The sequence below is a fragment of the Ambystoma mexicanum genome, chromosome 6p, assembly GCF_040938575.1.
Source record: "Ambystoma mexicanum isolate Mex_15411 chromosome 6p, UKY_AmexF1_1, whole genome shotgun sequence".
Lineage (NCBI taxonomy): Eukaryota > Metazoa > Chordata > Amphibia > Caudata > Ambystomatidae > Ambystoma > Ambystoma mexicanum.
Genome location: NC_090935.1, coordinates 579,290,799 through 579,317,590, shown reverse-complemented (window position 1 = coordinate 579,317,590; position 26,792 = coordinate 579,290,799). Strand labels below are relative to the sequence as shown.

At 49.7% G+C, this 26,792-nt stretch overlaps 1 protein-coding gene across 4 annotated transcripts in view; it reads left to right on the top strand.

Moving 5' to 3' along the window:
• CMYA5 (cardiomyopathy associated 5) overlaps positions 1-26,792 on the top strand; it is a 538,811-nt gene that overhangs the window by 411,089 nt on the left and 100,930 nt on the right. For 2 of the 4 annotated variants that reach the window (XM_069627405.1, XM_069627406.1), the window contains exons 7-9: positions 6,977-7,126; positions 7,959-8,105; positions 13,453-13,600. In XM_069627405.1, coding sequence (XP_069483506.1) covers positions 6,977-7,126; positions 7,959-8,105; positions 13,453-13,600 — 445 coding nt within the window. Of the gene's footprint in view, positions 1-6,976; positions 7,127-7,958; positions 8,106-13,452; positions 13,601-26,792 lie in introns of those variants that run through there. The other 2 variants (XM_069627407.1, XR_011280640.1) reach the window with 2 other exon arrangements.

Genomic DNA, 26,792 nt, shown 5'->3' with positions numbered 1-26,792 from the left:
ACGGGTGGCTTTCCGTTTTTGAGCCGCCACTGCCTGCTGCTGGCTGTCCCTCGCTCAGGGCCGGTCTTACAACAGATTGCACCCCAGGCGGGAAGCATCTTTGGTGTCCCTTCCTCCCCCGACCTGTGATCTCATGCATGTGTCATGGGCTGAGCAGCGGGAGTGGGGACTATGAGTTAACAACATTGTCAATGCTGTCATCTGCTGAATTTCATGAACCTCAGAAAACAGCAATAAGAGGCTCAAACCCGAACAGGCTTAGTTATGTTAGTCTGCTTTTGCTCTTAATTTTTAGTAACAATGACCAGTTTGCTGCCGTGACTCAGGTCAGAGAATCGACAATTTCAGATCTACACTAATGTCATTCGTATGACCTCAAACATTTAGCCACTCTTAAAAGGTGATGAACTGGTCTTGAACAGTGTTACTCAAACCTCCAAGAACAAGCACCAGCAACATACCCACCGATAGCTGTACAAGCCCGTCTATCTCAGCATTAAAATACATGTACTGCATCAAATATTTCACGGGAAGTTAAATATATTTAGGAGGGACACACGTAAACAATATCACTACTCCATGTGAGTGGTAAAGTCTACTTTAAACATATGCAGAGAGTTAACATGCATGTACAATTCAACATAGCTCCCAATGTTAATGTTGGAGAGGTGGCGTTCTAAAATTATGACATTACAATGTGGAGTTTACTTTGAAACACACTGCAGTGCATTACCACGGCAGAGAAATGGCAGTACGAGTATTGGGGTTTGTTTCGCTCATGCTTGTGAACTCTCCAAATTCTTAAATGTTTCCTTCGTGATCACTCATTTTAGCTCCCGACAGCACCATGAAACTGTAAGATCGCAAAGAAAAACGACGTCTACCATCCCAACATAAAAACAAAAACAATCAAATTCTTAAAGGGTGGAAGATGACCTTTTCTTGGGACTCGTTAAGTTTACTTTTTGCAAATTACTAGTCGCGTGCTGCTTGAATACCAGTGGCCCTTGCATATTGTGCAGTGTATAGACGAATTTCATTTCAAGGGACTTGGAGTACTGCGGGTATCAGGGGAAGCATCTCCAGTGTACCCCAAGCTTAGTGCGCTTTGCCCTCTACCCTCACCCCCCATCTTTGCAGCCCTGCGCTTTTTCACATTCTCCATTATGGTAAAGAACATTGTCCCGAGCTTGGGAGAGACATGGACTATGCAGAAGGAGCTGCCTACCCAGGGTGTGTTTAGCTGCTGGTGTATCAAATGCAGAAATGGGTGGCATCAAGAGCCCCACGCTCTAAAACATCTTTTGCGCACTGGTTGGTCACACGACAGAAAGTGTGAGCAGGTGATTCCCCAACAGTTGAACCATTCTTTAGAGACCTGGCTTTGATTAATGAGGCGTTAGCTAGTCATGGCCATATCCCAGCGTTTGTGTTAAAGGAGATCGGAAGCTGCACCGTGCAGGGTATTTTAAAGGCCATGAATTGATGCTACAACATGTCGCCCCCAATGGAACAAAGAAAGTGAAGCATGCATCCTACAAGTCTGGGTATTTGCATTATACGGAAGACGGACCAACCTTCCACAGAGACGGTTTCTACTGTAGTTGGTGAGTCACTTTCCCAAGCCAGCTGCTGTGCAGACTTCGCTCAGTTTTTGGTCCAGTGTCTGCATCCATCCTTCACTTCATCATTCACAAGGCACGTTCGTGTAGGTGTTTGTTTATCTCGTTAGACTAGCGTGATTGCTATTCCAAACAAAAAGAGCACAACGACAAAGAAGAGTATAAGAGAAGTCTGAGCAAACAGTGAAATGTAGGAAACTCTTGCACTAAAATAAAGTCAGCACTGCATGCCCAGGAAAGAGGGAACGACGAACAATATGCTCGGGAGCAGGAACTAGGGGGGCGTAGTAACCCCCAAACCGGCCCAAGCGTGGTAGCGGCCCCCAGGGCCTCGCCCTCAAAGTGATTTTGGCCCGGCCAACGGACCGACCAATCCAACCCTGCTGGAACGTGCAACTGTCTAAGATCTGCTGACGGTGACACTCTGCCCAGGTCTGGACTGGTGGTGGACTCTCCTCAGGAGATCAAAAGGCCGGAAAATGCTTTTTTACACTTGCAGAGAACTGGCATATAGGGAGCAAAGGCATGATGAAAATGTGTTTGAAAATGCTCCTGTACATTGTTGGTGGCTTGGCATCTAATGTACGTTTTATTTCTTACCCTACAAAACCGATTGTAAACTGTGTGGCTTTTTACCTAATTTATCACAAAGTGTACTGTAAAATGCACAATTTTAACCCATTATTTAAAACCTTTTCTCAAGGGGACACATCCCTCTGATTGGTTCGCCCGACCTCACTACTCTCAGTCACTCCGATGCATTTGGCTGGGGGCAGAACAAGTGCCCTTCCTTCAACAGGCTCTTCTTCATGTGGGCCCTACTACATTAGCTCCATGCCCCACTTGTTACAGAATAATGGCTACGCCTCTGGTGAGTTGGGGTGAAAGATGGATCTAATGGGCCAAAGGAAGGCGTGATATCTACTCAGCCTCCTGGGCTTGGGGAGGAGGCATTAGGACGATGGGGGTTCAGTAGCACAATAGGTTTAATGTCCCGTCTCACTAATAGTTTTCAAAACGGTCATCCAGCCCCGCCAAAATGATGAGGCTGGATCTGCCCCTGTGCGGCACCCTGTGTGCCGCCCCAAGATTTGCTATGGCCTCATCAGGCCACCCCTATGAAAAATATCTGGGGGAGCCACTGATGCAGAAACTGTTTGTATTTGCTGATTCTGCTGCTGCTTGGAAGTGTGTGCTTGTGATGGGAACAACTTCAGGATTTAGTGACCCACTCGCTCCTCTTTTCTGTAATGGCCGGGGCCGACAACACCAGCCAGCACCAATCGATCCACACTTTAGTGTCAGTGCGCGCCCATAGCCTGGAGGAGGGCACACGGCACCGTGACCACCCGGGGCCGGGGGAAGGTAATAAAGCAACAAATGTTGCCAATTTATTTGCCAATTGCCCTGCCTGAGGGCCGAGGCCAGTCCTGTTTCTTGGCCCGGACGAGGCGGGCAAATGCCCGGGGCGCAATATCCCTGGGGGACGCAATTGCCCCGGTCCCTGGAGCCTCTGGAGGGGTTGGAATTCCCTAGTTTGTGGGGCGGCGCATTGACGTGGGGAAAGTTCCGCAGGTCAGGTGCTGGCGCTGCCCCTTCCGACTGTAATGTCACGAAGTACAAAAGTACTACGTGACATTACAGAAGTCAGAGGCTCCCTCTGACCACTTTTGCGCCACTTAGGGCGGGGGCATAAGCACACCAATAAAAAAACTTTAGGTCCTCCTGCAGCTAAGACCTTCCATCACAAATGCCGGCAGGAAACTGCTAATGGCGGCCCATTAGTCACTAAATGGTTTTGTGCTGGCATTGAGATGGGAGGGGAGGTGCAGTGGGCTGTGGGGAGTGTGCGTGCCTTGCAGGGACGCACCGTGGGCCCCGACCCGTTTGGGCCCATGGTGCGTCCCTGCAAGCCCAGAAAATGGCCAAAATAATAGTTCAAAGCAGCGCTATTTCTTTCATGCTGCTTCTTTTCCAAACTATATATCAATTACACTTTACACCACTTCCATGGCACTGGTGATGAGTTACTTCACTATGCGGTAATAGTTTTGACCAGTGTTGCTGAGTAAATATTCTTTAAGCTACGAACAGGTTTATTTATTTATTCATGCAATGTTTGTCTGGTACATGGAGACGGATAATTTATCTATGCAATGCTTGTCGGATACCTGTATCCGACACACATTGCATAAATAAATAAATATGCAGGTACCCGACAAACATTGCATGAATAAATAAATAATCCTGGTCCATGTATCCTTAGAACAGTCAAGACTTTACTGTATCAAAGCGTAACCCTTGATTCCCATTCAAAGAATGTTAAAGTGATGTTTATTGGGTTCAGGGGTCTCCCTGTCATTGCCCTTTTGGCTAAGGTTGCCTCCAAATCCCCTTCAGCATCCTGTGTTCTTTGTTGGTTGTATATATTGCATCCTGTGCCATATTCATGGTCTCTTGGTTGGTGTGCCCAGTCCTCATTATCTGCAGCCTAAGTGGGACTGGGGCATAAAATTGTCTTGGGCACCAGTGAAAAAGTGGCCCACCGTTGCAAATGGCAATTCATTCCTTGTGTGACAGACTGTTTGACTTTGGGTAGGAGTTCCTTAACGGTGTAGTTTGGGAATGGCGCGCAGGGTGCAGTGGGAGTGGTGCGCGGGGTGCGGTGGGAGTGGTGCGCGGGGTGCGGTGGGAGTGGAGCATGGGATGAGGTGCGGGGGGCGCTTTCCTAGTGTTTCGTCCTGGGCACCAAATGGACTAGAAACTGCCCTGGCAGAGGCCACAGCCTGCAGCAGTTCTAGTGATAGAATACACGTGTAACACGTTTGTTTCCTAACATTATAAAAATGAACAGGCACATTCATTTTTATAATGTTAGGAAATGAACGTGTTACACGTGTATTCTAGCACTGCCCTGCCTGAGGGCCGAGGCTGCATCTTGCAGCAGTGCCAGTGGTTGAATACACGTGTAACACGTTCGTTTCCTAAAATTATAAAAATGAACAGGCACATTCATTTTTATAATGTTAGGAAAAGAACGTGTTACACGTGTATTCTAGCACTGTGGACTGCTTCTGCAGCGCCCCCTAGAGGCTGACTGACGTCAGGCAGCCGCCTGGGCTGCCTGATGCAAAGACCGGCCCTGTCCTCGCTCTCTTGGTCATCACTCTTTTCCTCTTGCCCACCGGCTCGTCCTCTTCCTCGAGCTCCTCAATGTCCTGCCCCTCTCCCTCCTGGGAGTGCACTTCAACCCATGCGTCTTCCACGGGTGTTGGTGGAAACAAGAGTGGTGAATCCGACCTCTGGCTGCGCCCTGCCACTTCAGCTCCGACCTGTGATGCCATCTGCTGCATCCAGCTGGTGCCATATTTGTCCCCAGCCCTCCTTCCCATGATCAAAAACGCTTCCAGGTCATCCGTCTGCTGGTCCACGTGGCTTTTCCTTTGAACCTCCATGGTTCTTATTGGGCAATGTAGTTCAAATTAATGGCAGTCTTATTTTTAAGCTTTCCCGCCGTGCTCCGTTGTTGCTCAGCTTAATGGTGCGACCCTCTTTGCCGTACCAGCGCTGAAAGCCGCCTCTACGCGACCTCCTTCTTCCGGTCTCCTTCTGTGGGCCCTTCAAAAACAGCGTCGCGTTGTACGCCTTCCTCTCTGCTGCCCGCTCTCTACCGCTTGCCCCCGCTGCACGGAGAGACCTTCACAGCCACCGCTCACCGGAATGGGTAGCAGGGCGAGTGCTGCTGCTCCGCTGCACGGAGAGACTTCCTCTGTCCCTCGTGCTAGCAACGCCCCTTCGAAGCCTCCGTAATGCTCTGGTGGAGGGGTCGCTGGTGCTCTGCTGCACGAAGAGACTTCCTCTGTCCCTCGTGCTAGCAACGCCTCTTCGAAGCCTCCGTAATGCTCTGGTGGAGGGGTCGCTGGTGCTCCGCTGCACGGAGAGACTTCCCTTGCCTCCCGTGCTCGTGACGCCCCTTCGCAGCCTCCGTAATGCTCTGGTGGAGGGGCTGCTGGTGCTCCGCTGCACGGAGAGACTTCCCTTGCCTCCCGTGCTCGTGACGCCTCTTCGCCGCCGGCTCCGCGAACTTCGCTTCCTCGGCCAAGCGGATGCTTTGTTCGGTGCAGGTCCCGCCGGCTGCTTGCTCCGTTTCAGCCGTTGCTTCCTCCGCTGACCGCCGCCTGGGGCTCACCTTTCTCCTGGGTCTAACGACGGCAAAAAGAAATCCAAAACGAAATCCTCCGATGTTGACGGGCGCCCGGCTGCTGGAAGAGCTGCAAGTGCTTGTGTGCCGGGCGCCCACCGCTTATGTAGCCCGAGCTCCTCCCTCTTCTTTTGTTGCCTTTTGTGGGCTTTCGGCGCCCTTTCTTTTTGTCTTCTTTGCCGCCCTCTCCCCTGCCCCTGAGGGGGAGGGACGAGAGAGCGGAAGGAGGAAGGCCCCTGCCCCGGTTATCGGGGTGCCTCCTCCATTCCCTCCGGTCCCCGTTGTCACCTTCAAAAGGCGGCGTACAAGCGTGCATGCTGCCTGTTGCCCTTCATATTTGCACTCTGCAGTGCAAAGTGAGTAAACGCTGCCAGGCATGCTGGCAGCGCTTACTTTTGTTTCTGTGAGCCGCTTGCCATGCTCACGTGGCAAGCTGTGCTCACAAATGAAATGATACCCACCCTGGCATGCTCGCACGTCGGCGAGGGTTTCATTTCAACTGGGAGAACTGCTTTACCTGCTTACCATTCATGCATTGTTTCCAGCTCAGGGGCAATGCGCTCGCCTTCAAAGCAAGACGACACGGAGCAACACAGGTTCGATACCTGGGTCCGTGCTTAGAAACCTCTCGCTATTAAGTGTACTATAAATAACCCATTACATTACAAACCCTCTGGGGAGGATGTAATCGTCATTGTACACGCTTGGGAGTGGGTACAATAGACTCCATAGGGATCTCCAGCATTCGTGCTGGAGCATTTGTATGGCGGTGAGAAACGCAACGGTGGAAGCACGAGTTGCGGCGTTCAGCCCCTCCTCCTCTCCGCCATACAAAAATGAGCCGTGGCGTGATTGCAAGGCGTTAAAGCCTTTTACGTCATGGAAAATGAGCCCCTATGTGTGGGGTTCAAGTCACTACTTGAAACTGCACAAACTGTAATCAGCTACTGGAATATTGACTTTCTGCTCCTTCATTGTGATTGTTCATTATTCAACTTTGCTTTCCATAATTACATGAAATGTGTTGAAAACGGTGATATGTTATTGTTAGTTGAATATGGATCAACAGGCTAGCTTGTTAATTACTTATGCTAATCCAGGAAACCTTTTGCACGTGGAAGGTTACTCATGGACGGAAACCCCTTTCTTTCAGTGCCTCACACCCCAAAGCTGCGGCCTCAAGAAGCCAACTCGGCCACCGGCACCTCCATCACAGCCTACTGGGGTGTCAGCGAGGAGGACGTCATTGACTGCTTCCAAGTCTACTGCATGGAAGAGCCGCAGGGAAACCGGGACCAGAGTGGTATGTTGCGTGTCTGCGGAGTCTGCCCAACCTGAGTCTGACCAAGGGTGGTGTTGCAATGTAGTGAAAGCACCAGGTGTGCAAGGCTTACTGTACATTACTGGAGGAGAGCGATGAATGTTTTTTGAAAATGTGAACACCTTGGAAACGCTTATGGGCATGATTTACGAAGCGTTTTTCAATGGGAGTTTCCCTTGGAAAAACGTGTTTGTAAATCAGGCCATTATGTCAGTCAGAGAACTTTAGTGGGAGCAGAGAACTCGGGTGCCTCTATGCGTTGCAATGGGGCTTTGCGTTATGTTGCACGGATCCAAGGTCTGCAGGTTTCACTGTGCTCCGTACAGTCGAGAGCAGAATGGGCCTGTGTCCTGTTGTGCGCACAGCATGGGTGATGTGTCTGGGGGAGCGAAGGAACGGGTGAAGCCGTTTAATAGATGGCGCCAGGAGGCTGCAGGCGCGCCTCAGCCAGGCCAGGACGCATACACATGAGCTGTGCACTGCGCGCGTGTGCGCAGCGTTGGTCATCTGTCAATGAATGGGATGGCACTACTTCAAGGGGTGGTGCCTCGAATCCCAATGGTACATAGAGCTGTGTAGGCGCTACGTGGAAGGTGTAGTTATTATTGGTTTAATTATCAACATTGATATCGAGACCATTATTCATATTACTTACCAGCTAGTAAAAGCATGCCTGGTATATTTTTTATATATATGATAACTGGGTAAAATATGTAATATTTGCGTACAGTTGTTTCCGTATATTTTTGCCATATGCTGAGCCAGCGCAATACGTGTGCCTGTTCTGACACAGAAGATTGACCTTATCTTTCAGGTCTGATAGAAGAATACCGAGTAACTGTGAAGGAAAGCTACTGCCTCCTGGAAGAGCTGGAGCCTGACAAGTGTTACAATGTGTGGGTCATGGCAGTAAACTACACCGGCTGTAGTTTACCCAGTGAAAAGGCCACCTTCAGGACGGGTAGGTGATGCCGGGGGACGTCGATGTGTGTGCGCTGCAGCCCGGAAGTCAGGGGCGCTTTCAGTTCCCCATCAGAGGGGCGCTATCTCTGAAGTGCGTCCTGCCGGTGCTATCGGGCAGTGTGTTGACTGACAGCACACACCTTTGTTAGGGGGAGTCTGTCTGAATTCCTTAAGTGAGGGGTTCAGGAAGGGCAACATTGTGGGGATGGTGCAGAGGGGACAAGAGCATGCATTTTTCCAGAGCTCTACACCGTGCCCGCCCTACTCAGAATGCATAATCGCCCCAGTTTATGCGTCCCCTGCAGCTGCATAATCACCCCAGCCATATGCGTCTCCTGCACCTGCATAATCACCCAAACCATATGCGTCCCCTGCAGCTGCATAATCACCCCAGCCATATGCGTCCCCTGCAGCTGCATAATCACCCCAGCCATATGCGTCCCCTGCAGCTGCATCATCACCCCAGTCATATGCGTCTCCTCCTGCACCTGCATAATCACCCCAGCCATATGCGTCCCCTGCACCTGCATAATCACCCCAGCCATATGCGTCCATTGCAGCTGCATAATCGCCCCAGCCATATGCATCCCCTGCAGCTGCATAATCGCCCCAGCCATATGCGTCCCCTGCAGCTGCATAATCACCCCAGCCATATGCGTCCCCTGCAGCTACATCATCATACACTAAGCCATATGCGTCCCCTGCAGCTGCATAATCTCCCAGCCATATGCGTCGCCTGCAGCTGCATAATCACCCCAGCCATATGCGTCCCTTGCAGCTGAATAATCCCCCCAGCCATATGCGTCCCCTGCAGCTGCATAATCACCCCAGCCATATGCGTCCGCTGCAGCTGCATAATCATACACCCAGCCATATGCCTCCTCTGCAGCTGCATAATCACCCCAGCCATATGCTTCCCCTGGAGCTGCATAATCACCACAGCCTTATGCGTCCCCTGCAGCTGCAACATCATACACCCAGCCATATACTTCCCCTGCAGCTGCATAATCACCCCAGCCATATGCGTCTCCTGCACCTGCATAATCACCCCAGCCATATGCGTCCCCTGCAGCTGCATAATCCCCCCAGCCATATGCGTCCCCTGCAGCTGCAACATCATACACCCAGCCATATACTTCCCCTGCAGCTGCATAATCACCCCAGCCATATGCGTCTCCTGCACCTGCATAATCACCCCAGCCATATGCGTCCCCTGCAGTTGCATAATCACCCCAGCCATATGCGTCCCCTGCAGCTGCATCATCACCCCAGTCATATGCGTCTCCTGCACCTGCATAATCACCCCAGCCATATGCGTCCCCTGCACCTGCATAATCACCCCAGCCATATGCGTCCATTGCAGCTGCATAATCGCCCCAGCCATATGCATCCCCTGCAGCTGCATAATCGCCCCAGCCATATGCGTCCCCTGCAGCTGCATAATCACCCCAGCCATATGCGTCCCCTGCAGCTACATCATCATACACCCAGCCATATGCGTCCCCTGCAGCTGCATAATCTCCCAGCCATATGCGTCGCCTGCAGCTGCATAATCACCCCAGCCATATGCGTCCCCTGCAGCTGCATAATCCCCCCAGCCATATGCGTCCCCTGCAGCTGCATAATCACCCCAGCCATATGCGTCCGCTGCAGCTGCATAATCATACACCCAGCCATATGCCTCCCCTGCAGCTGAATAATCACCCCAGCCATATGCGTCCCCTGCAGCTGCATAATCACCACAGCCTTATGCGTCCCCTGCAGCTGCATAATCCCCCCAGCCATATGCGTCCCCTGCAGCTGCAACATCATACACCCAGCCATATACTTCCCCTGCAGCTGCATAATCTCCCCAGCCATATGCATCGCCTGCAGCTGCATCATCGTACAGGCAGCGATATGCGTCCCATGCAGCTGCATAATCGCCCCAGCCATATGCATCCCCTGCAGCTGCATAATCGCCCCATCCATATGCATCCCCTGCATCTGCATAATAGCCCCAGCCATAGGCATCCCCTGAAGCTGCATTATCATACACCCAGCCATATGCGTCCCCTGCAGCTGCATAATCTCCCAGCCATATGCGTCGCCTGCAGCTGCATAATCACCCCAGCCATATGCGTCCCCTGCAGCTGCATAATCCCCCCAGCCATATGCGTCCCCTGCAGCTGCATAATCACCCCAGCCATATGCGTCCGCTGCAGCTGCATAATCATACACCCAGCCATATGCCTCCCCAGCAGCTGAATAATCACCCCAGCCATATGCGTCCCCTGCAGCTGCATAATCACCACAGCCTTATGCGTCCCCTGCAGCTGCATAATCCCCCCAGCCATATGCGTCCCCTGCAGCTGCAACATCATACACCCAGCCATATACTTCCCCTGCAGCTGCATAATCTCCCCAGCCATATGCATCGCCTGCAGCTGCATCATCATACAGGCAGCGATATGCGTCCCATGCAGCTGCATAATCGCCCCAGCCATATGCATCCCCTGCAGCTGCATAATCGCCCCATCCATATGCATCCCCTGCATCTGCATAATAGCCCCAGCCATAGGCATCCCCTGAAGCTGCATTATCATACACCCAGCCATATGCGTCCCCTGCAGCTGCATAATCGCCCCAGCCATATGGGTCCCCTGCAGCTACATAATCACCCCAGCCATATGCGTCTCCAGCAGCTGCATAATCACCCCAGTGATATGCGTCCCCTGCAGCTACATCATCATACACCCAGCCATATGAGTGCATCCCCTGCAGCTGCATAATCACCCCAGCCATATGTGTCCCTTGCAGCTGCATAATCACCCCAGCCATATGTGTCCCTTGCAGCTGCATAATCACCCCAGCCATATGCACCCCCTGCAGCTGCATAATTGCCCCAGCCATATGCGTCCCCTGCAGCTGCATAATCACCCCAGCCATATGGGTCCCCTGCAGCTGCATAATCGCCCCAGCCATATGGGTCCCCTGCAGCTGCATAATCACCCCAGCCATATGCATCCCCTGCAGCTGCATAATCGCCCCAGCTGTATGCATCCCCTGCAGCTGCATAATCGCCCCAGCCATATGTGCTCCCTGCAGCTGCATAATCGCCCCAGCCGTATGCTTCCCCTGCAGCTGCATAATCGCCCCAGCCATATGGGTCCCCTGCAGCTGCATAATTGCCCCAGCCGTATGCGTCCCCTGCAGCTGCATAATCACCCCAGCCATGTGCGCCTCCTGCAGCTGCATAATCACCCCAGCCATATGCACCCCCTGCTGCTGCATAATCACTCCAGCCATATGCATCCCCTGCAGCTGCATAATCACCCCAGCCATATGCATCCCCTGCATCTGCATAATCGCCCCAGCCATATGGGTCCCCTGCAGCTGCATAATCACCCCAGCCATATTCGTCCCCTGCAGCTGCATAATCACCCCAGCCATATGCGTCCCATGCAGCTGCATAATCACCCCAGCCATATGCGTCCCCTGCAGCTGCAACATCATACACCCAGCCATATACTTCCCCTGCAGCTGCATAATCGCCCCAGCTATATGGGTCTCCTGCAGCTGCATAATCACCGCAGCCATATGCATCCTCTGCAGCTGCATAATCGCCCCAGCCATTTGGGTCCGCTGCAGCTGCATCATCACCCCAGCCATATGCGTCCCCTGCAGCTGCATAATCGCCCCAGCCATATGCGTCCCCTGCAGCTGCATAATCGCCCAAGCCATATGCGTCCCCTGTAGCTGCATAATCACCCCAACCATATGCGTCCCCTGCGGCTGCATAATCATACACCCAGCCATATGTGTCCCCTGTAGCTGCATAATCACCCCAACCATATGCGTCCCCTGCGGCTGCATAATCATACACCCAGCCATATGCGTCCCCTGTAGCTGCATAATCACCCCAGCCATATGCGTCCCCTGCAGCTGCATAATCACCCCAGCCATATGCGTCCCTTGCATCCGGATCATCATACACCCAGCCATATGCGTCCCCTGAAGCTGCATAGTCGCCTCAGCCATATGCGTCCCCTGTAGCTGCATAATCACTCCAGCCATATGCGTCCCCTGCGGCTGCATAATCATACACCCAGCCAAATGCGTCCCCTGCAACTGCATAATCGCCCCAGCCATATGCGTCCCCTGCGGCTGCATAATCGCCCCAGCCATATGCGTCCCCTGCGGCTGCATAATCATACACCCATAAGGTACCCTTTTGTGCCCACCCAGTTTGTCTGTAAAATCCCATGCTTGTATCTGATTCATAAAATACTTTCTGAAACTGTTTGCATGATGTTCACTCCGTTAGAAGCTCATACAGGAATAACCTTATGGAGTGAAATACTTATGATTATTGGTAATTCACACTAATGATGCACCTTGATGCAGTCTCTTTGTTCTGTCTACATTGCATATAAAATGCAATGATTTAAAGATGTGGTACATTTAACTCCTGTTGATCTGGAAATATTTTGAATCGGAAAAAGTGATGAATAAAACTTGTAAAATCCAATGAATGTTATGTGCACATCTACATGTTACGTGATGTTAGCCTGTTGTTTTTTGTACTGCACCAAATCAGCACTTTTCCAGTCCCAGACATGCAGTAGACTCCCAGACCTAGGTACCATTTCAAGCTTTACAGTTTTAAATAACAGCCACTGTTGCCACCTGCTGGTGAGGGCACTACGTGCAGCTCATTTGTTGCACTCTAATGATAGAATGATGCTTTCGTAAAGGCACTCATTGTTGCTGGGAGCACGCTGGTAGTACTGGCGGCCTACCGGCAACCTCGGCTTACCCTTTTCTGCCTCCCGATATCACAGTAATACCGGGATATTACGGGCGGCGGCAGAACGGTAAGTTCCCATTCCTGTGGTGTCCCATAGGACTCCACAGGAATGGGAACACTAAAGCACCAGCAGTGTTATTAACGGTGCTGGGGCTTCAGTGATTTATCTGTCGGTAGTGGCTGAACTACCAGCACCTTATTTCCGGACCGGCTCCCTGTAAATGAGGGCCAAAGTACCAATAGCTACTACGGAGCCTGCAGTTGAGGAATGGTCGAAATATCTCTGTTGTTTATTTATTTATTACATTTATATAGCGCACAGGCAGCCCAGGGGCATTGTGGCACTGTTACTTGTAAGGAGACTTAGTTACAATAGGTACAGGTTGTGCCTTGGGTTACAGTGAGGCGGTGACCTGTGATCAGCTATCGGTGTTATCATACAACCTAATACATCATGCATGATATTCATGAGGGCTCATGTTAATCTTCATGGACCTCAAGGTTTGTCAGTCTCAGCATTTGCTAGTGCATCTCTAATGCAATACTGTATCCACAGCACCTTCCACACCTCTACTTAAGGCAGAAGATTGCACGGTGTGCTGGGACACCGCCATCATCCGGTGGAGCACTGCGTACCCCGACGCTAAGGAGTCTTTCACTCTAGAGTGCTGCAGACAGTATTCACCGGAAGGAGAAGGTCTAAGGTGAGGCTAATGCTCTAGAACTCTTTACTTAAAATGTGCTTGATGTCAGAACCTTAAACTACATGTATCGGGGACCTGCCCATGGTCACACAGGGTAACTGAATTGTGACTACCACTTCACTGAGAATTCTGCAGCAGAATTCTCAGGCTATTAACCCAGGACCACATTGGAAGATTCCTCAGGCGGAGTGACAGGCAGATGCAGAGACTGTAAACATGCACTGTAGGAAGGCAGAAGATGGCAAAGATGAACAGATGTGGGAAATTATATGATTTAAGTCATTTATAAGGCACCTGTACACCAGTGTTTCTGGCGCGACAAAACAAGGGAGGGAAGACAGAAAGAGGGCAAGACAAACGATCTTACTAGGCCCTGTGCCATTCAGATCGTGCAAGTGCGGGAACGAGAAGTGCAAGGGGAGAGGGGAGGGGAACAGGGTAGAACTGCTCTGATTAAGTGCAGCCAGGGCAGCGTGGCTCTGGGTAGTGCAAAGGGAAAAGGGGACTGTAGGGTTACAGTTACAGCCCCTAAGTGTGTGGTATGCCCCAAGGCAGTGCAAAGGTGACTGATCAAGAAAGAGCCTGGTATCCAGTGAGACTCTGAGCAAGCAGTCGGTTCAGCAGGTAGGTCAGGTGGGTCAGCAGTGGATGGAGAGAGAGAAAGCAGAGGAGAAGAGGAAAGTTTTGAGCTGCTTCCGGAACTTCAGAAGGTCTGTCTGAAGTTTGAGAGGGGCAGGGAGGCCAAACGGTCACAGACCGTGCCTGGAATAGTGCAACAATCGATAGAGACTAAGTGAGGCAACCAAGCTCAAGAGCATTCAACACCAGGCAATACTAAAACATATACAGTGGGGGATTCTGGTCACTAAAGTGCACTGAAAGGTGAGTCCCTGTAAAAAGTAATGCACCCGGAAGGCTTCGGATTTGCTAAATTACGTTGTAGGGCCAAACCACGTCATTTACAATGATTAGCATGTTCTGTACTTTTTGTGCTGTAGACAAAATACAGGTCAAAGCTTTAGGGAAACATCCAAGTCAACCATTTCCTGGAATGTTTCACTGGCGTGCTGAGAATTCCACCAATTGAAACGGCAGATCCCAGTCAACAAGATGTGGCACATTAGACAATCAGGTGAACACGCTCACTCACGAAATAACACAAGGGGTCGGGAAATGCAGACACTGTGTGCAATCACCAGTGAAGACTGGGCTAAGCTGTACCTGAAAGTGTCTATCAAAACCCAAAGGGAAGCTATTGTAAGCTGTAACTTGTGACAATACAGAAATACAGGAGAGTACATAGAATCACGCCCTGCTCAGTGGGCCCAGGGTACAAGTGGAAACATGCACTAAAAACTGAAACCAACCATCAAAGAGGCAGTGCCCAACTGACTAGTGCAACAGCCAGAACAGAGGCATGGCCCACAATCAGACAGTGTACCACAGGCACGTCGATAACAAGCAGTGGGGCTCATTACTAGTTTGGTGGTATCCTGACTGTAATACCACTGAGATACCACCAAACATTAGTACCCGGCGAGAGACAATCAGAATGCAACAAGCATTCTGATTGGCTCTCGCCGGGTCATTACTCGGCCGAGAATCGTTTGATTCTCGGCCGGGATTCCAGCCGCCTTGTCCTCGGCGGGGGCGTGGCAGCCCCTCAGCCAATGAGGAGGCTCAAAGCAGGGCCATCCCCGCTCCGAGCCTCCCCTCGACTGAGAAGCTGCCTTCGCCCCCCGCCGGGGACTCGGGTAAGCTTTTTCTTTTTCCTTCCCTCCCTCCCTCCTCCCTACCCCACTTACCTTCTTGCTCCTGCGTCCCCGCTGGGCAACGATAGCAGGCTCCAGCAGTGTGGAGACTCGGAGCGGGCCATCCCCGCTCCGCGCCTCCACACGGCTGGAGGCTTCCATTGTTTTTTTTCCTCCCCTCCACCCTCCCAACCCCACTTACCTTCTGCTTCTTTTTTTTTTTCTTTTTTTTTTCAGGAGCGGACCCGCTGGGAACACTTGTGTTCCCAGCGCGTCCGCTCCCAATGGCCGCCATGGAAAGGGAAAACGCACTCCGTTTTCCCTTTCCCGGCGGGCATTTTTTTCATTTCTTTTTTTTTTTTTCTGTTTCGAAATGCAGCGAAACAAAAAATAAAATGCCATTAGCACCCCGATCCAACGGGCAGGGGTGCTAATGGCAATAAGACCCTCGGCGGCGGGCCAATACCGCCGCAGGTAATGCCCGGGGGCTTTGTTAAGGCCCTTGCGACGCTCGGGCCTATAACTACGGCCCCGGGCATTACCTGTCTTATTGCCACAATATTACCATTACTGCCACTTGCTTCGACGGTATTACCACTGCAGGCAATACCGCCGGATTACAAGTGGTGCTTTTGGGAGAGTAAATCCCTGTTTAATGGGATTGTTGGGCTTAAAGCTGGATGGAGGTTTGAAGGTAGCTCCTCCACTTTACCTCCAGAAGTCAGCAGTTACCATCCGGTAATTCCACCGGTGGTAATACCTCCAAACTTGTAGTTTGCTGGCGCAGGGAAAATGAAGGTAAATGGATTTAGCTCCACTTTCTTCCTACACCGCCAAACTCGTAATGAGGCCCAATGCCCCATTGGGATAGAGCGCAAAGATCAGGCAAAGCCCACTTGCTAGCTGAGCGGTCAAGGACAGACAGGAAAGCAGAGATAAGGTTCAGGCACAGAACAAGTGCAGAGGTTGTGGAAGGAACTGCACTGCAGAATTGCAGACGTCATACTGGCAGCTCCTAGGAGGCACTCATGTGCAAAAGTGAACATTGGCTTAAGGGAGCAATTAGGGCGATCTCAGCATCCGGCCGTCCACATCTCCACTCCTGGGATCCTGCAGCACCCCATCCTGCACAGGTGGCTCTGGTGAAGACAGGGTCGCCATGGATCCTATCTTAAAGATTCTAAGAAGCCCCCGGAATTCCTAGAATCCACAAACACGACATTTTTAGAACCCCTTGCAACTCTACGTTTTCTGGGGAAACAGTAGAATTCTATTCAGTCCCTGGGCCACGAAAACATCTGGACAGCCTCCCTTTCTCTCTGTCTCGGATTTGTTGCCTCGCTAACATCTGGGAAAATGAAGAACTGCGGAAACCCACAGTGGAGTATTCCTTTCTGGGCTTTCACTCTCTTTAGTACCAGCTTCCTGTCCACCATAGTGACCAAATGAACTGTAACTGTAGGGCCTCCAATTCCCTCAGTCAGTTTGGCGCTATCCCTGGGCGCAAGGGCGATTTAATAAGCCCGAAAGCCCAGATGCTCGCTCATTCAAGTACATTCCTTCTCTTGACACCCACAGGGAATCTGATCCAGCTCATCGTCACGGGAGGATAGCTCAGGTGCAACGTGCTCGCCTTGGAAGGAAGACGACACAGAGCAACACAGGTTCGATCCCCGGGTCCGTGCTTAGAAACCTCTGGGTATTAAGCGTGTTATAAATAACCTATCACATCTCATCATGGTTGAAGCCCTTTCATAATTCTGCAAGTCCTCCGCTGCATCCTCAAACCTCTTGTTCTCCTTGGTCCCGGAGGCCGCAACTGCCCCCAGCCCCTTCACTATTTCCCTTGGCACTAAGGAGCGCATCTACCCCACCCTCGTGCCACGCTCCACAGCTTCAACCACTTCTCTAATGTTAAGGTTGCCTCCTTTCATTTGTCCAGCCTCATGTATGTCTTGCAGGTAGTCTTCTCAATTGTACTCGGCACCTTCATGATAGGGTGATTCGAGGGGGGGGAGGAGCGCAAGGCCAATCTGCAGTAAGTGACCTCTCCTGGTGAGGCCGAGCCTTCGGAGCATAGACGTCAGGCTTCCTACTATCTCTATGGTAGGCAATGAGTCAAGGGGTGGAGGTTAAAGACTCTTATTAGTGGCCCGTATGCTTTGTGATGTGGAAATTGGAAAGGTGGGCTCTTGCCTATCCGAGGGGTGTCCATCTTGGCACTGGTGTGCACTCTTGTAAGGGAGCTTGTTTGGGCCTGTAGTAAAACATGCTAGCCTCATAGTTTACATTGAAAAGGCCAAGATATTGAAATGATGCATAGTCAAAAGTTTGCGTTTTCTCTTCCGCTCCTTATGGTTTGGGATCTTTCGATTTTCATTGCAATCCTTTTGAAGTGATACCTTTGTGAATGCTGACGGGGGATCTTCTGATCATTCTCTTTGTTATATGGTAATAAAGATATATTCCACAAGGGCCAGGGATGCTTGTTAGAGAGCATCTTAAGGGAATACATCAAACCCACTTTTCCAAATGTTCACACTTTTAGGTCTTTTGTTTTCACTAGATAGATGCACTTGAGAAACAGAGGGATTGGTTCTTCTAAGTGACATCTTATTACACTGTGCATTTCTTTCAGGTAGTTGTGAATACCTTCGATGCACCTTGTGAAATACCATTGTATCATCAGCATAAAATACCTTGCATTTGAGACATTGGCCCTCATTCCGAGGTTGGCGCAAAGACACCGGTGCCGGTAATCCCTTTGCGGCCTAATCCGAGTTCCCTTAGCGGGTCCCTTCCTTAACGCCTGGTTTTACCAGGCGTTATGGATGGGACCCGTTAAGGGAAATCAGAGCCAATAACGGTACCGCAATTTGCGGTACCATTATTGGCGCCTTCCCATTGAGCCCTATGGGGGCTCAAATGGGGAATGGCTTTTACAATGGGGACTGACCGGTCCCGCCAAGGGAGGACTGGACCGGTAAATCCCCATTGAACGGGACCGGACACGGTCCCGTTATTGGTGGTAGTCATGGCGCAAATAGCGCCATGACTACCGCCAAACTTGGAATGAGGGCCATTATACAGCTGGTGCAAAGATAGATAGGTGCTCTGCAGAATGGACATGCAGAGTGCAGTATTGGTATTAGGGGACATGGCTGAGGGTTGAGGGTGTGAGTTATGCTGACTCAGCAACATGGATGGACAGATGTGAGAGCAAGTTTACATGTAAGAACAAGAGAGTTTCCAATGTTGTCAAGAACTGGAGTAGGGAGCGGGACAGTTTTAGATGCAGTGAGAGGTTTTTACAGAGTGTAGGCGTCTAGAAGAAGAATGCTGGCTTCCAAGTCCTCCCTTTCGTAGCTTCCTGGATTTTAAGTCTAGCAATAAAGCAACTCGAGGTCAGTCTATGGTCACCAGAGAAGGCAATCAGACTTGCAAGGTAGTCAGACCTGCTGGTATGTAGGACTCTTTATGTCTTTCCATTTGGTGTAGGTGTTTTCTAGCCGGGGAAGAGGCGGGCGAGGCATTGAGGCTCTCATAGGATGGGGGTGCTATGGTCACATATTCTGTCACTGGTGATGCAGAAAGCCGTGGCGTGGAAGACACATTGTTGCGGTGTTAGGGTGAAGACCAGTACCCCGTTCTGTGGGGCATTCCTTGTGTAAAAGAGGGAGAGCTCAAGGGGTTGCATAAAGAAGAAGAAGAAAATAAAGCAAGTGTACATCCCACTCCACCTTTTTCCATTTTCCCTCCGCATTTTCTCTTAATAACATCAGCAGCTTACTTCTATTCACAGTTATGGTAAAAGTATACAAATGAGGCAACATTGGATTTTATTTATTTTATTGTTCATTTAAAACACTGACGATGCAGAGGGTCTTGAACTTGATCCTTTAAGCCGCAGGGAGCCAGTGAAGAGATTTCAGTGCTGAGAGACACAATCCCTGAGTTTGAGGCCAAGGACAAGTCTGGATCATTTGTAAAGGTCGAAGAGTAGAGGCAGGCAGGTTTAAAAAGAGGCTGTTGCAGCAGGCCAGCCTAGAGAGGACCAGAACTCTGGAGACAGTGAGCTTCTGGGGGAAAGTGAGAAAAGGAAGAATACCTCTGAGGAGGTGCAGCTGATAGTTTGACTTCTTAGAGACATCATAAATGTGAGGAGAGAAGGAGAGGGTGGAGTCAAAGATGACACCAAGATTCTTAGCCTCACAGGAAGAAGGCCCTGAGTGGGCGGCCAGAGAGGGAGGAAAGGAGGGAGCAGGTGTCCCAATGAGGAGTATCTCAGTCTTACTGGCATTAAGGCAGTGATAGTTGGTGGCACACCACTCCTGAATTTCAGCCAGACAGTCTGGTATGAGAGAAGGAGCAGAGGTAGCTGAGGAGAGCCTGAAAGAGAGCTGGGTCTCATCCCCATAAATAAGAAAGCGGCAGTGCAGTGGGAAAGTGGTGCCAGCTATTGGTTGAACAGCCAGGGAGACAAGTTAGACCCCTGGAGAACACCACAAGTAGAGCGAAAGAGATAGAAGAGCGGAAAGACCCCAGTTGGACTTGAGAGTGTTAGTCAGAGAGAAAGGAGGTCAACCAGGCCAGGGCCTGATCGGTGATACCCAGGTTGTCACTGAGACGTTTGAGCAGCATGGCATGGTTGACTGTGTCAAAAGCAGGGGATAGATCAAGGAGAATGAGTACAGAAGGGAGATTAGAGTCATTATGGGAGAGCAGGGCTTCACAGGTGTTCAGGAGAGCAGTTTCCATGCTTCTGGCAGCTCTAAAGCCAGACTGGTGGTCGTGGAGGAAACCAACCGATTCAGTATGCAGATTAAGCTAGGAGATGACCAGCTTTTCCAAGAGTTTGCCCAGGAAAGGAATGATGGAAATAGGGCGATAGTTAGCCGGAGAGCAATGACCATCTGAGGGGTTCTATGTGATTTCATCGACGGACTTTTCATCGCAGGGTTTTTTGCCACGGATTTTTTTTGCAAAAAAACATCGCTTTTTTTTTGGGGGGGGTTACCCCACCAAACCCCCCATCCGTTCAATTATTTTAATATTCCCCTAGACGCACACCAAATTTATTTAATTTTTAACCCCCAAATAAAATCGATGTTTTTTTTTTTTCGAAAAAAAATCGCGGCAAAAAACCCTGCAATGAAAAGCCTGTTGATGAAATGACGGTATACCATCTGAGGGCTTCTTTAGAAGGGGGTGCACAAGGAAGTGCTTAAGGGGGAGGGGAAAGTTCCAGTGGCAAAGGAGTGATTGCAGAAATCGGCCAAGGCTGGACAAGGGTGTCAATGTGGTCCTTGATGGTTCTGGATGAGCAGGGGAGAACCTGCTTTGACGAGACTTTCATAGATCGGACTTGTCTATAAACATTATGAGGGGTGAACAGGGGAAAGGAGGAGGAGGGACAGCCTCAGACGGGCCAGAAGTGGTAGAGGAGGAGGAAGAAGAGGTAGAGAGGGTGTTTTAGTGGTGGAATGGCAATAGCAAGGTCGGGCTGCTGATTTTACTTGACTTGTCAGCAGCTTTCGACCTCATGGACCACAGTAAGTTAATAGATTGCCTGAAGAATGTTGCTGGCTGCTCTGAAAAGGCATCCCTCTGGATTGAATCCTTCTTGCAAAATAGGATATCTAAAATCATCTGGGGCGAAGCTCGATGAAAGACTTGAGAGGCTATAGTGTGGTGTGCTACAAGGTGCTTGCCTATAGCCAGCTCTCTTTAATATATTTTGTCGTCCATTATGTGATCTTCTTGACTCATTGGGAGTTAGATTTTCTAACTACGCCGACAACACCCAACTGATTATAAATATCAGTGGGAACTATGAAAAAGACTTGGAACTCGTTTCTAGGATTTACAATACCATTCAAAACTGGATGTCCAGCAATGGTATGGAAGACTCCTACTCGAGCTTTGTTATTTAAAACCAGCTTGTAAACACTGTTTCAAAGGTGAAGACCTTTGGAGTTGTACTTGAGGCCTCATTAAACTCAGATATGCAAACCCAGCATACCATCAACAAGGCTCAATACTTCCTAAGATTACTTAGGTTAGTTCAACCTTTTGTATCAGAGGCCCATTGTACCACTGTAGTTAGGGCGTTCATTATGCCACGTATTGGTTATTGCAGGGCGTTACTGGCCGTTGCTGGTAAGGGCTGTATACAAAGGCTCCAAATCTTGCAGAATGGTGCCGTGCACATCATTAAAGGGGTCTCCAGAAGTGAACATATCATAGAGCATCGTAGAGGCTTGCACTGGCTTTCGTTGAAGCCAGGATTAGTTTCAAAGTATGCACTGTAGTGCATAAATGCCTCTACGGCCAAGCACCAAGTTACCTTCAGGACCCTGTAAGGGCGGTTTGCCCTAAGAGTAACTAGATCTAGTGATTCAGTTTGTCTTGCCATCCCTCTCCGATATCTTCCTATCCGACATCTTTTTCTCTACCTGTGGTGTCCCCCAGGGATCTAACCTCTCTCCCTGGCTGTTCAAGCAATACTTGGCACTCCTTGCCTACCGCATCGCCGCTCTCTGCCCCAACTTTCAGTGCTATCTGGATGATACCCAGCTCATTTTCAGGCTACCCTCAGCCTCCTCCTCTCTTTCTCTCATCTCTGACTATCTGTCTGCTATTCAGGAGTGGTGTGCCGCTAATGACCACAGCCTTAATGCCAGTAAGACTGAGATTTTACTCATTGGCACACCCACTGCCTCCTTTCCTGCAGCTCTCTGGCTGGCCTCTCTTGGCCCTCTTCCTGCTCCCACCTGCAAGACGAAAAACATCGGGGTCATCTTCGACTCCACACTCTCCTTCTCTCCTCACATCTCTGACGTCTCTAAGAGGTCACACTACAAGCTGCACCTCCTCAGAGGTATTCTTCCTTTCCTCTCCTTCTCCCAGAAGCTCACCGTCTCCAGAGCCCTGGTTCTCTTTAAGCTGGACTATTGCAACAGCCTCTATCTAAATCTGCCTGCCTGTACTCTCTGCCCTCTGCAACTTATCCAGAACAGGACTGCGAGACTTGTCCTTGGGCTCAAGCCCAGGGATCGTATCTCTCCAGGACTGACATCTCTGCACTGGCTCCCAGTGGCTGCAAGGATTAATTTCAAAACCCTCTGCATTGTCCACAAGGTCTTCTGGGGCCGCAATATCTTCAACTCTCTCTTCCCAAATATCTTCCTTCTCGAAGCTCTTCGCTCATCCGCCTCCAACTCCCACAGTGTCAGTCGCTTCCCCAAGCAACGAGTTGGTGGTAGATCTCTCTGCTCGGCAGGGGCCTCCCTCTGGAACAGCCTTCCTGCCTCCCTGAAACTTGAGGAGAACCATCTCCGGTTCTGGAAGCACCTCAAAACCTTCCTCTTTGCTTCTGCGTTCTCTCCCGCTCTCCCCTGCTGAATTCCTGACTAAATCTGCATTGGCTACCTGGCCACTCTTTCTGACCTCGGGCCCAGGCCCCGCCACTTGCACACCTGCACTGCCTCACTGGCAACCCCTGCACCTCGAGACTGTATTCTGTATCCCTACAGTCCCCCTACCTGTAGCCTGCTCTTACCTTGCACTTGCCACCATCCGGCTGTTGTATTTATCTACTTATTCTACTATCCCATGTACTGCACTTTCCCCTCTCCCTTCCCCCACGCACTTTTCCCTTTCCCCCTTCACATGCATTTGCGCGATCTGAATGACACCTGGCCTAGTATGATCGTTGTCTGTCCCTCCCTCTGTTCCCCCTCCCCTACCTGCCGCGCCTCGAAACACTTGTGTATAGGCGCGTTATAAATGCCATATCATATCATATCATCCCGAAGAGTAGACGGTTGAAGGGTCTGGGAAGATCTTTCCAGGCAAAGGCGGCACGTCTGTGGAATAATCTCCCAATAGATTTATCTGTAGAAAGAAATCATTTATCCTTCAGGAAACGACAAAAAACAGTTTTTTTTAATTAACTTCTCTGTCTTTCGGTTTGATTAATTTCTTTCTCTTTTTGCGCCCTGCTGCCTATGGGCTCCCGGCGCATTATTAATATAAAAATAAATAAAATAAAATGAAATGAGAAGCCAAGGTGCAGAGGGCCTGGGAGGGAACAGGAGAGGGAGACTGCAGCAGGATTGGCCAGCTCCTTGCAGATTTTGAAAAGTCTCGGCCGAATCTTTAGATGCCGCAGAGACGCGGGCTTGGATGTAGGCTCTCTTCTTAGAGAGGACATAGAGTCTGTACTGCCTCTGGATGCCCTCCACTTCCTCTCCGCCGCCCCACTTGCGTTTAAGGGTGGTGAGGTCAGAATCATGAAAGGAAGCTGTATAGCGAGATGAGGGCCAGGAACCCCACCCCAGTTCTGGATTGTTACAGCAATTAGAGATTGGCCTTTAATTTGACAATGCTTCATAAGTGATACTTGGATTCAAGCTCTTTGTATAATGTGATGCATCGAGTCCCACAAGTACTTTTCAGCAAATGCTGTTTTTGCTAAGACCCCCTTTTAGTTTAACATTTAGTGGTGGCTATTGATAAGGAACTATTGGTCTAGAAAGTATATTGGATTGTGACACTTTTTGCTGGCATTTATGGTGGGACATTTATAGGCCTGTCCCATGACAAGTCGCATAATGGATTCATTGAAGCCATTCAGATTGTCGTCCTCTAGATTGGTTTCAGTTATTGGTGTTTTAGAACAGTCTGCATGAAAAATTGTGTGTCTGAAAGTTAATGCATTTGTCACAGTTATGTAATAAAACTTGGCTGCCGGGGCCACTAATGAGACCCAAGTTGCAGTATCAGATCGTGAAGTGATGTCCAGCACTCCGGACTATGGTCTCGTGGAACACCAGGGGATTTTCACATTTGTGAGGAGTTAATTTGAGAGACTTCGACCTCATATGTTTGCAATAGACCGGGCTGTGTTATAGGGCTAATTTAGATGGCTTGACTGTGCTTTTAAATCGTGCCACGAGGGCCTCAAAGGGAAGACCTACGTTGGGTCTTTTATTTTCAGACCGAAAGTGACCATAATCTGCTGAAAGTGTTATGGTGGGGAGAAGTTAAGAGGGGAAGTGAACGGGTAAAGATGTCACTGGAAGTGGTTAATGGAGGCAGCAGGCTTAAGATGTCTCGAAAGAACATTGAGTCATGGACTGACCATTATTTCTCAAGTGTACATTTAGGAAAGGGGCAGGAGGTCTACAAACCCCTGGATTACACCGCGATCTTGCAATGTTTCATGGTGAAAAAACATGGCCAACTGGCAGCTCAATCAAACATCGTCATACCTACGATAACATTGTTATAGTTAAAAGAAGGGAGCTACAAAGAGATGTGAGAAGACTGAAATTCTTATACTTAGAGACTGCAGGTTTGGCAATTCAGAGGATAAAAAACGTCTGCAAATATTGGCTCTGGGGTCACAAAGCCGTTATGCTGCAACAAAACGCAGACGACATGCTAAAGGCCCTTGAAAAAAAGCACTGGCGATGCATGGGCCCTAATTAAAAGTAATCACCCACCGCCCCCCAGGACACTCTTCAAGTAAACAGGGTATCAAAGGCCTGCTGAACGGCCCATTTTAAAACCCTCTACTCCGCCACCTCGAATTTAACTTCTACAGATGGAAACAGACTCTCGGAGACATGGTATGTCTCGAAAGACTACGAAGACGTATTGACACTGATTAAGAAAGCGTGCGCCTCTCATGCTCTGGGCGCTGACGGCCTGACAAACTCCATGCTAAAACAGGAACCAGGTATGTGGGTCCATTTCATGCGTATGGTGTTTGGGCAGATAGAGCATGATCGAAGCATCCCAGACTCATGGAGACGTGCTATCATCGTTCCGATATTCATGAGGATCAGTAGGAACGACCCTAAGAAATTTTGCCCTATTGCCCTTCTTGATGTTATGGGAAAGATCTTTGGGGCATATCTGCTGAAAATATTGAATTAATGGTCTAGTAATGAGTTTCATTTGGACGTATTCCAGATGGAATTCATCAGGGGCTTAGGAACTAGTCCAATCATGACTTTGATTAAGGTGCTAAAGGGTAGGGCCCTTGTGGGAGGCCGTAGGACCTATGTTGCTTTCCAGATGGAATTCGTCAGGGGCTTGGGAACTAGCCCAATCATGACTTTGATTAAGGTGCTAAAGGGTAGGGCCCTTGTGGGAGGCCGTAGGACCTATGTTGCTTTCCAGATGGAATTTGTCAGGGGCTTGGGAACTAGTCCAATCATGACTTTGATTAAGCTGCTAAAGGGTAGGGCCCTTGTGGGAGGCCGTAGGACCTATGTTGCTTTCCAGATGGAATTCATCAGGGGCTTTGGAACTAGTCCAATCATGACTTTGATTAAGGTGCTAAAGGGTAGGGCCCTTGTGGGAGGCCGTAGGACCAATGTTGCTTTCCAGATGGAATTCATCAGGGGCTTTGGAACGGTTTATAGTCATAATGTCGAAAACAAAAATGTGGAAAGTCATAATGTAGAAAAAGAAATGTCGAAAAAAAAGTCACATTTTTTTTTCAATACGTTTTTTTTCAAATGGGGGTTCGCCCCCAACCCCCCTTTTTTATTTATTTGTTGTATTTTACCCATTTTTTATACTTACCAAACACAAAAAATACATATAAATAAAAAAATAATAGATTCGACTTTTTTTTCGACATTTATTTTTCGACATTTTTGTCATTCAACATTTTATTTTTGACATTTTGACTGACCACCCTTTGGAACTAGTCCAACCATCACTTTGATTAAGGTGCTAAAGGGTAGGGCCCTTGTGGGAGGCCGCAGGACCTATGTTGCTTTCCAGATGGAATTCATCAGGGGCTTTGGAACTAGTCCAAGCATCACTTTGATTAAGGTGCTAAACGGTAGGGCCCTTGTGGGAGGCCGTAGGACCTATGTTGCTTATGTAGACCTGGTGCAGGCATTTGATAGTGTCAGTAGGCCCAGGCTGTGGGATAAATTGGCCCGATGGGGTTGCCCAGGGTCCTTTTGGACCAACTGAAGGCCTGACATACAGAAACTAGATTAAGGGTGAGGCTGAACAGTGCTGGTCTGTTATCAGATGAAGTACACACATTCAGGGTGCTTAAACAGGGCTGACCCCTGGCACTGTCCCTCTTTAATCTTTGTATCTCCGATATAGGGGAGAAACTAGTGGGGCAAAGTCTTTTCCACCCAGGTTGGGTGGTACCCCAATTGGCCACCTACTGTATGCTGATGCCTTGGTGTTAACGGACCAGGCTGCTATCAGCCTTCAACACCAGCTCAAGAAATTACAGGAGTATGTGGAAGAAAATCAGTTGGCAATAAACACTGCTAAAACAAAAATGACGATCCCGAGAAACCGCCAAAAAAGGCCCAGATGGCAGTTTTCTTGGTATCTGGGCTCATTACGGGTGGAAATAGTTGAGTCATTCAAATATTTGGGAGTATGTAAAAACA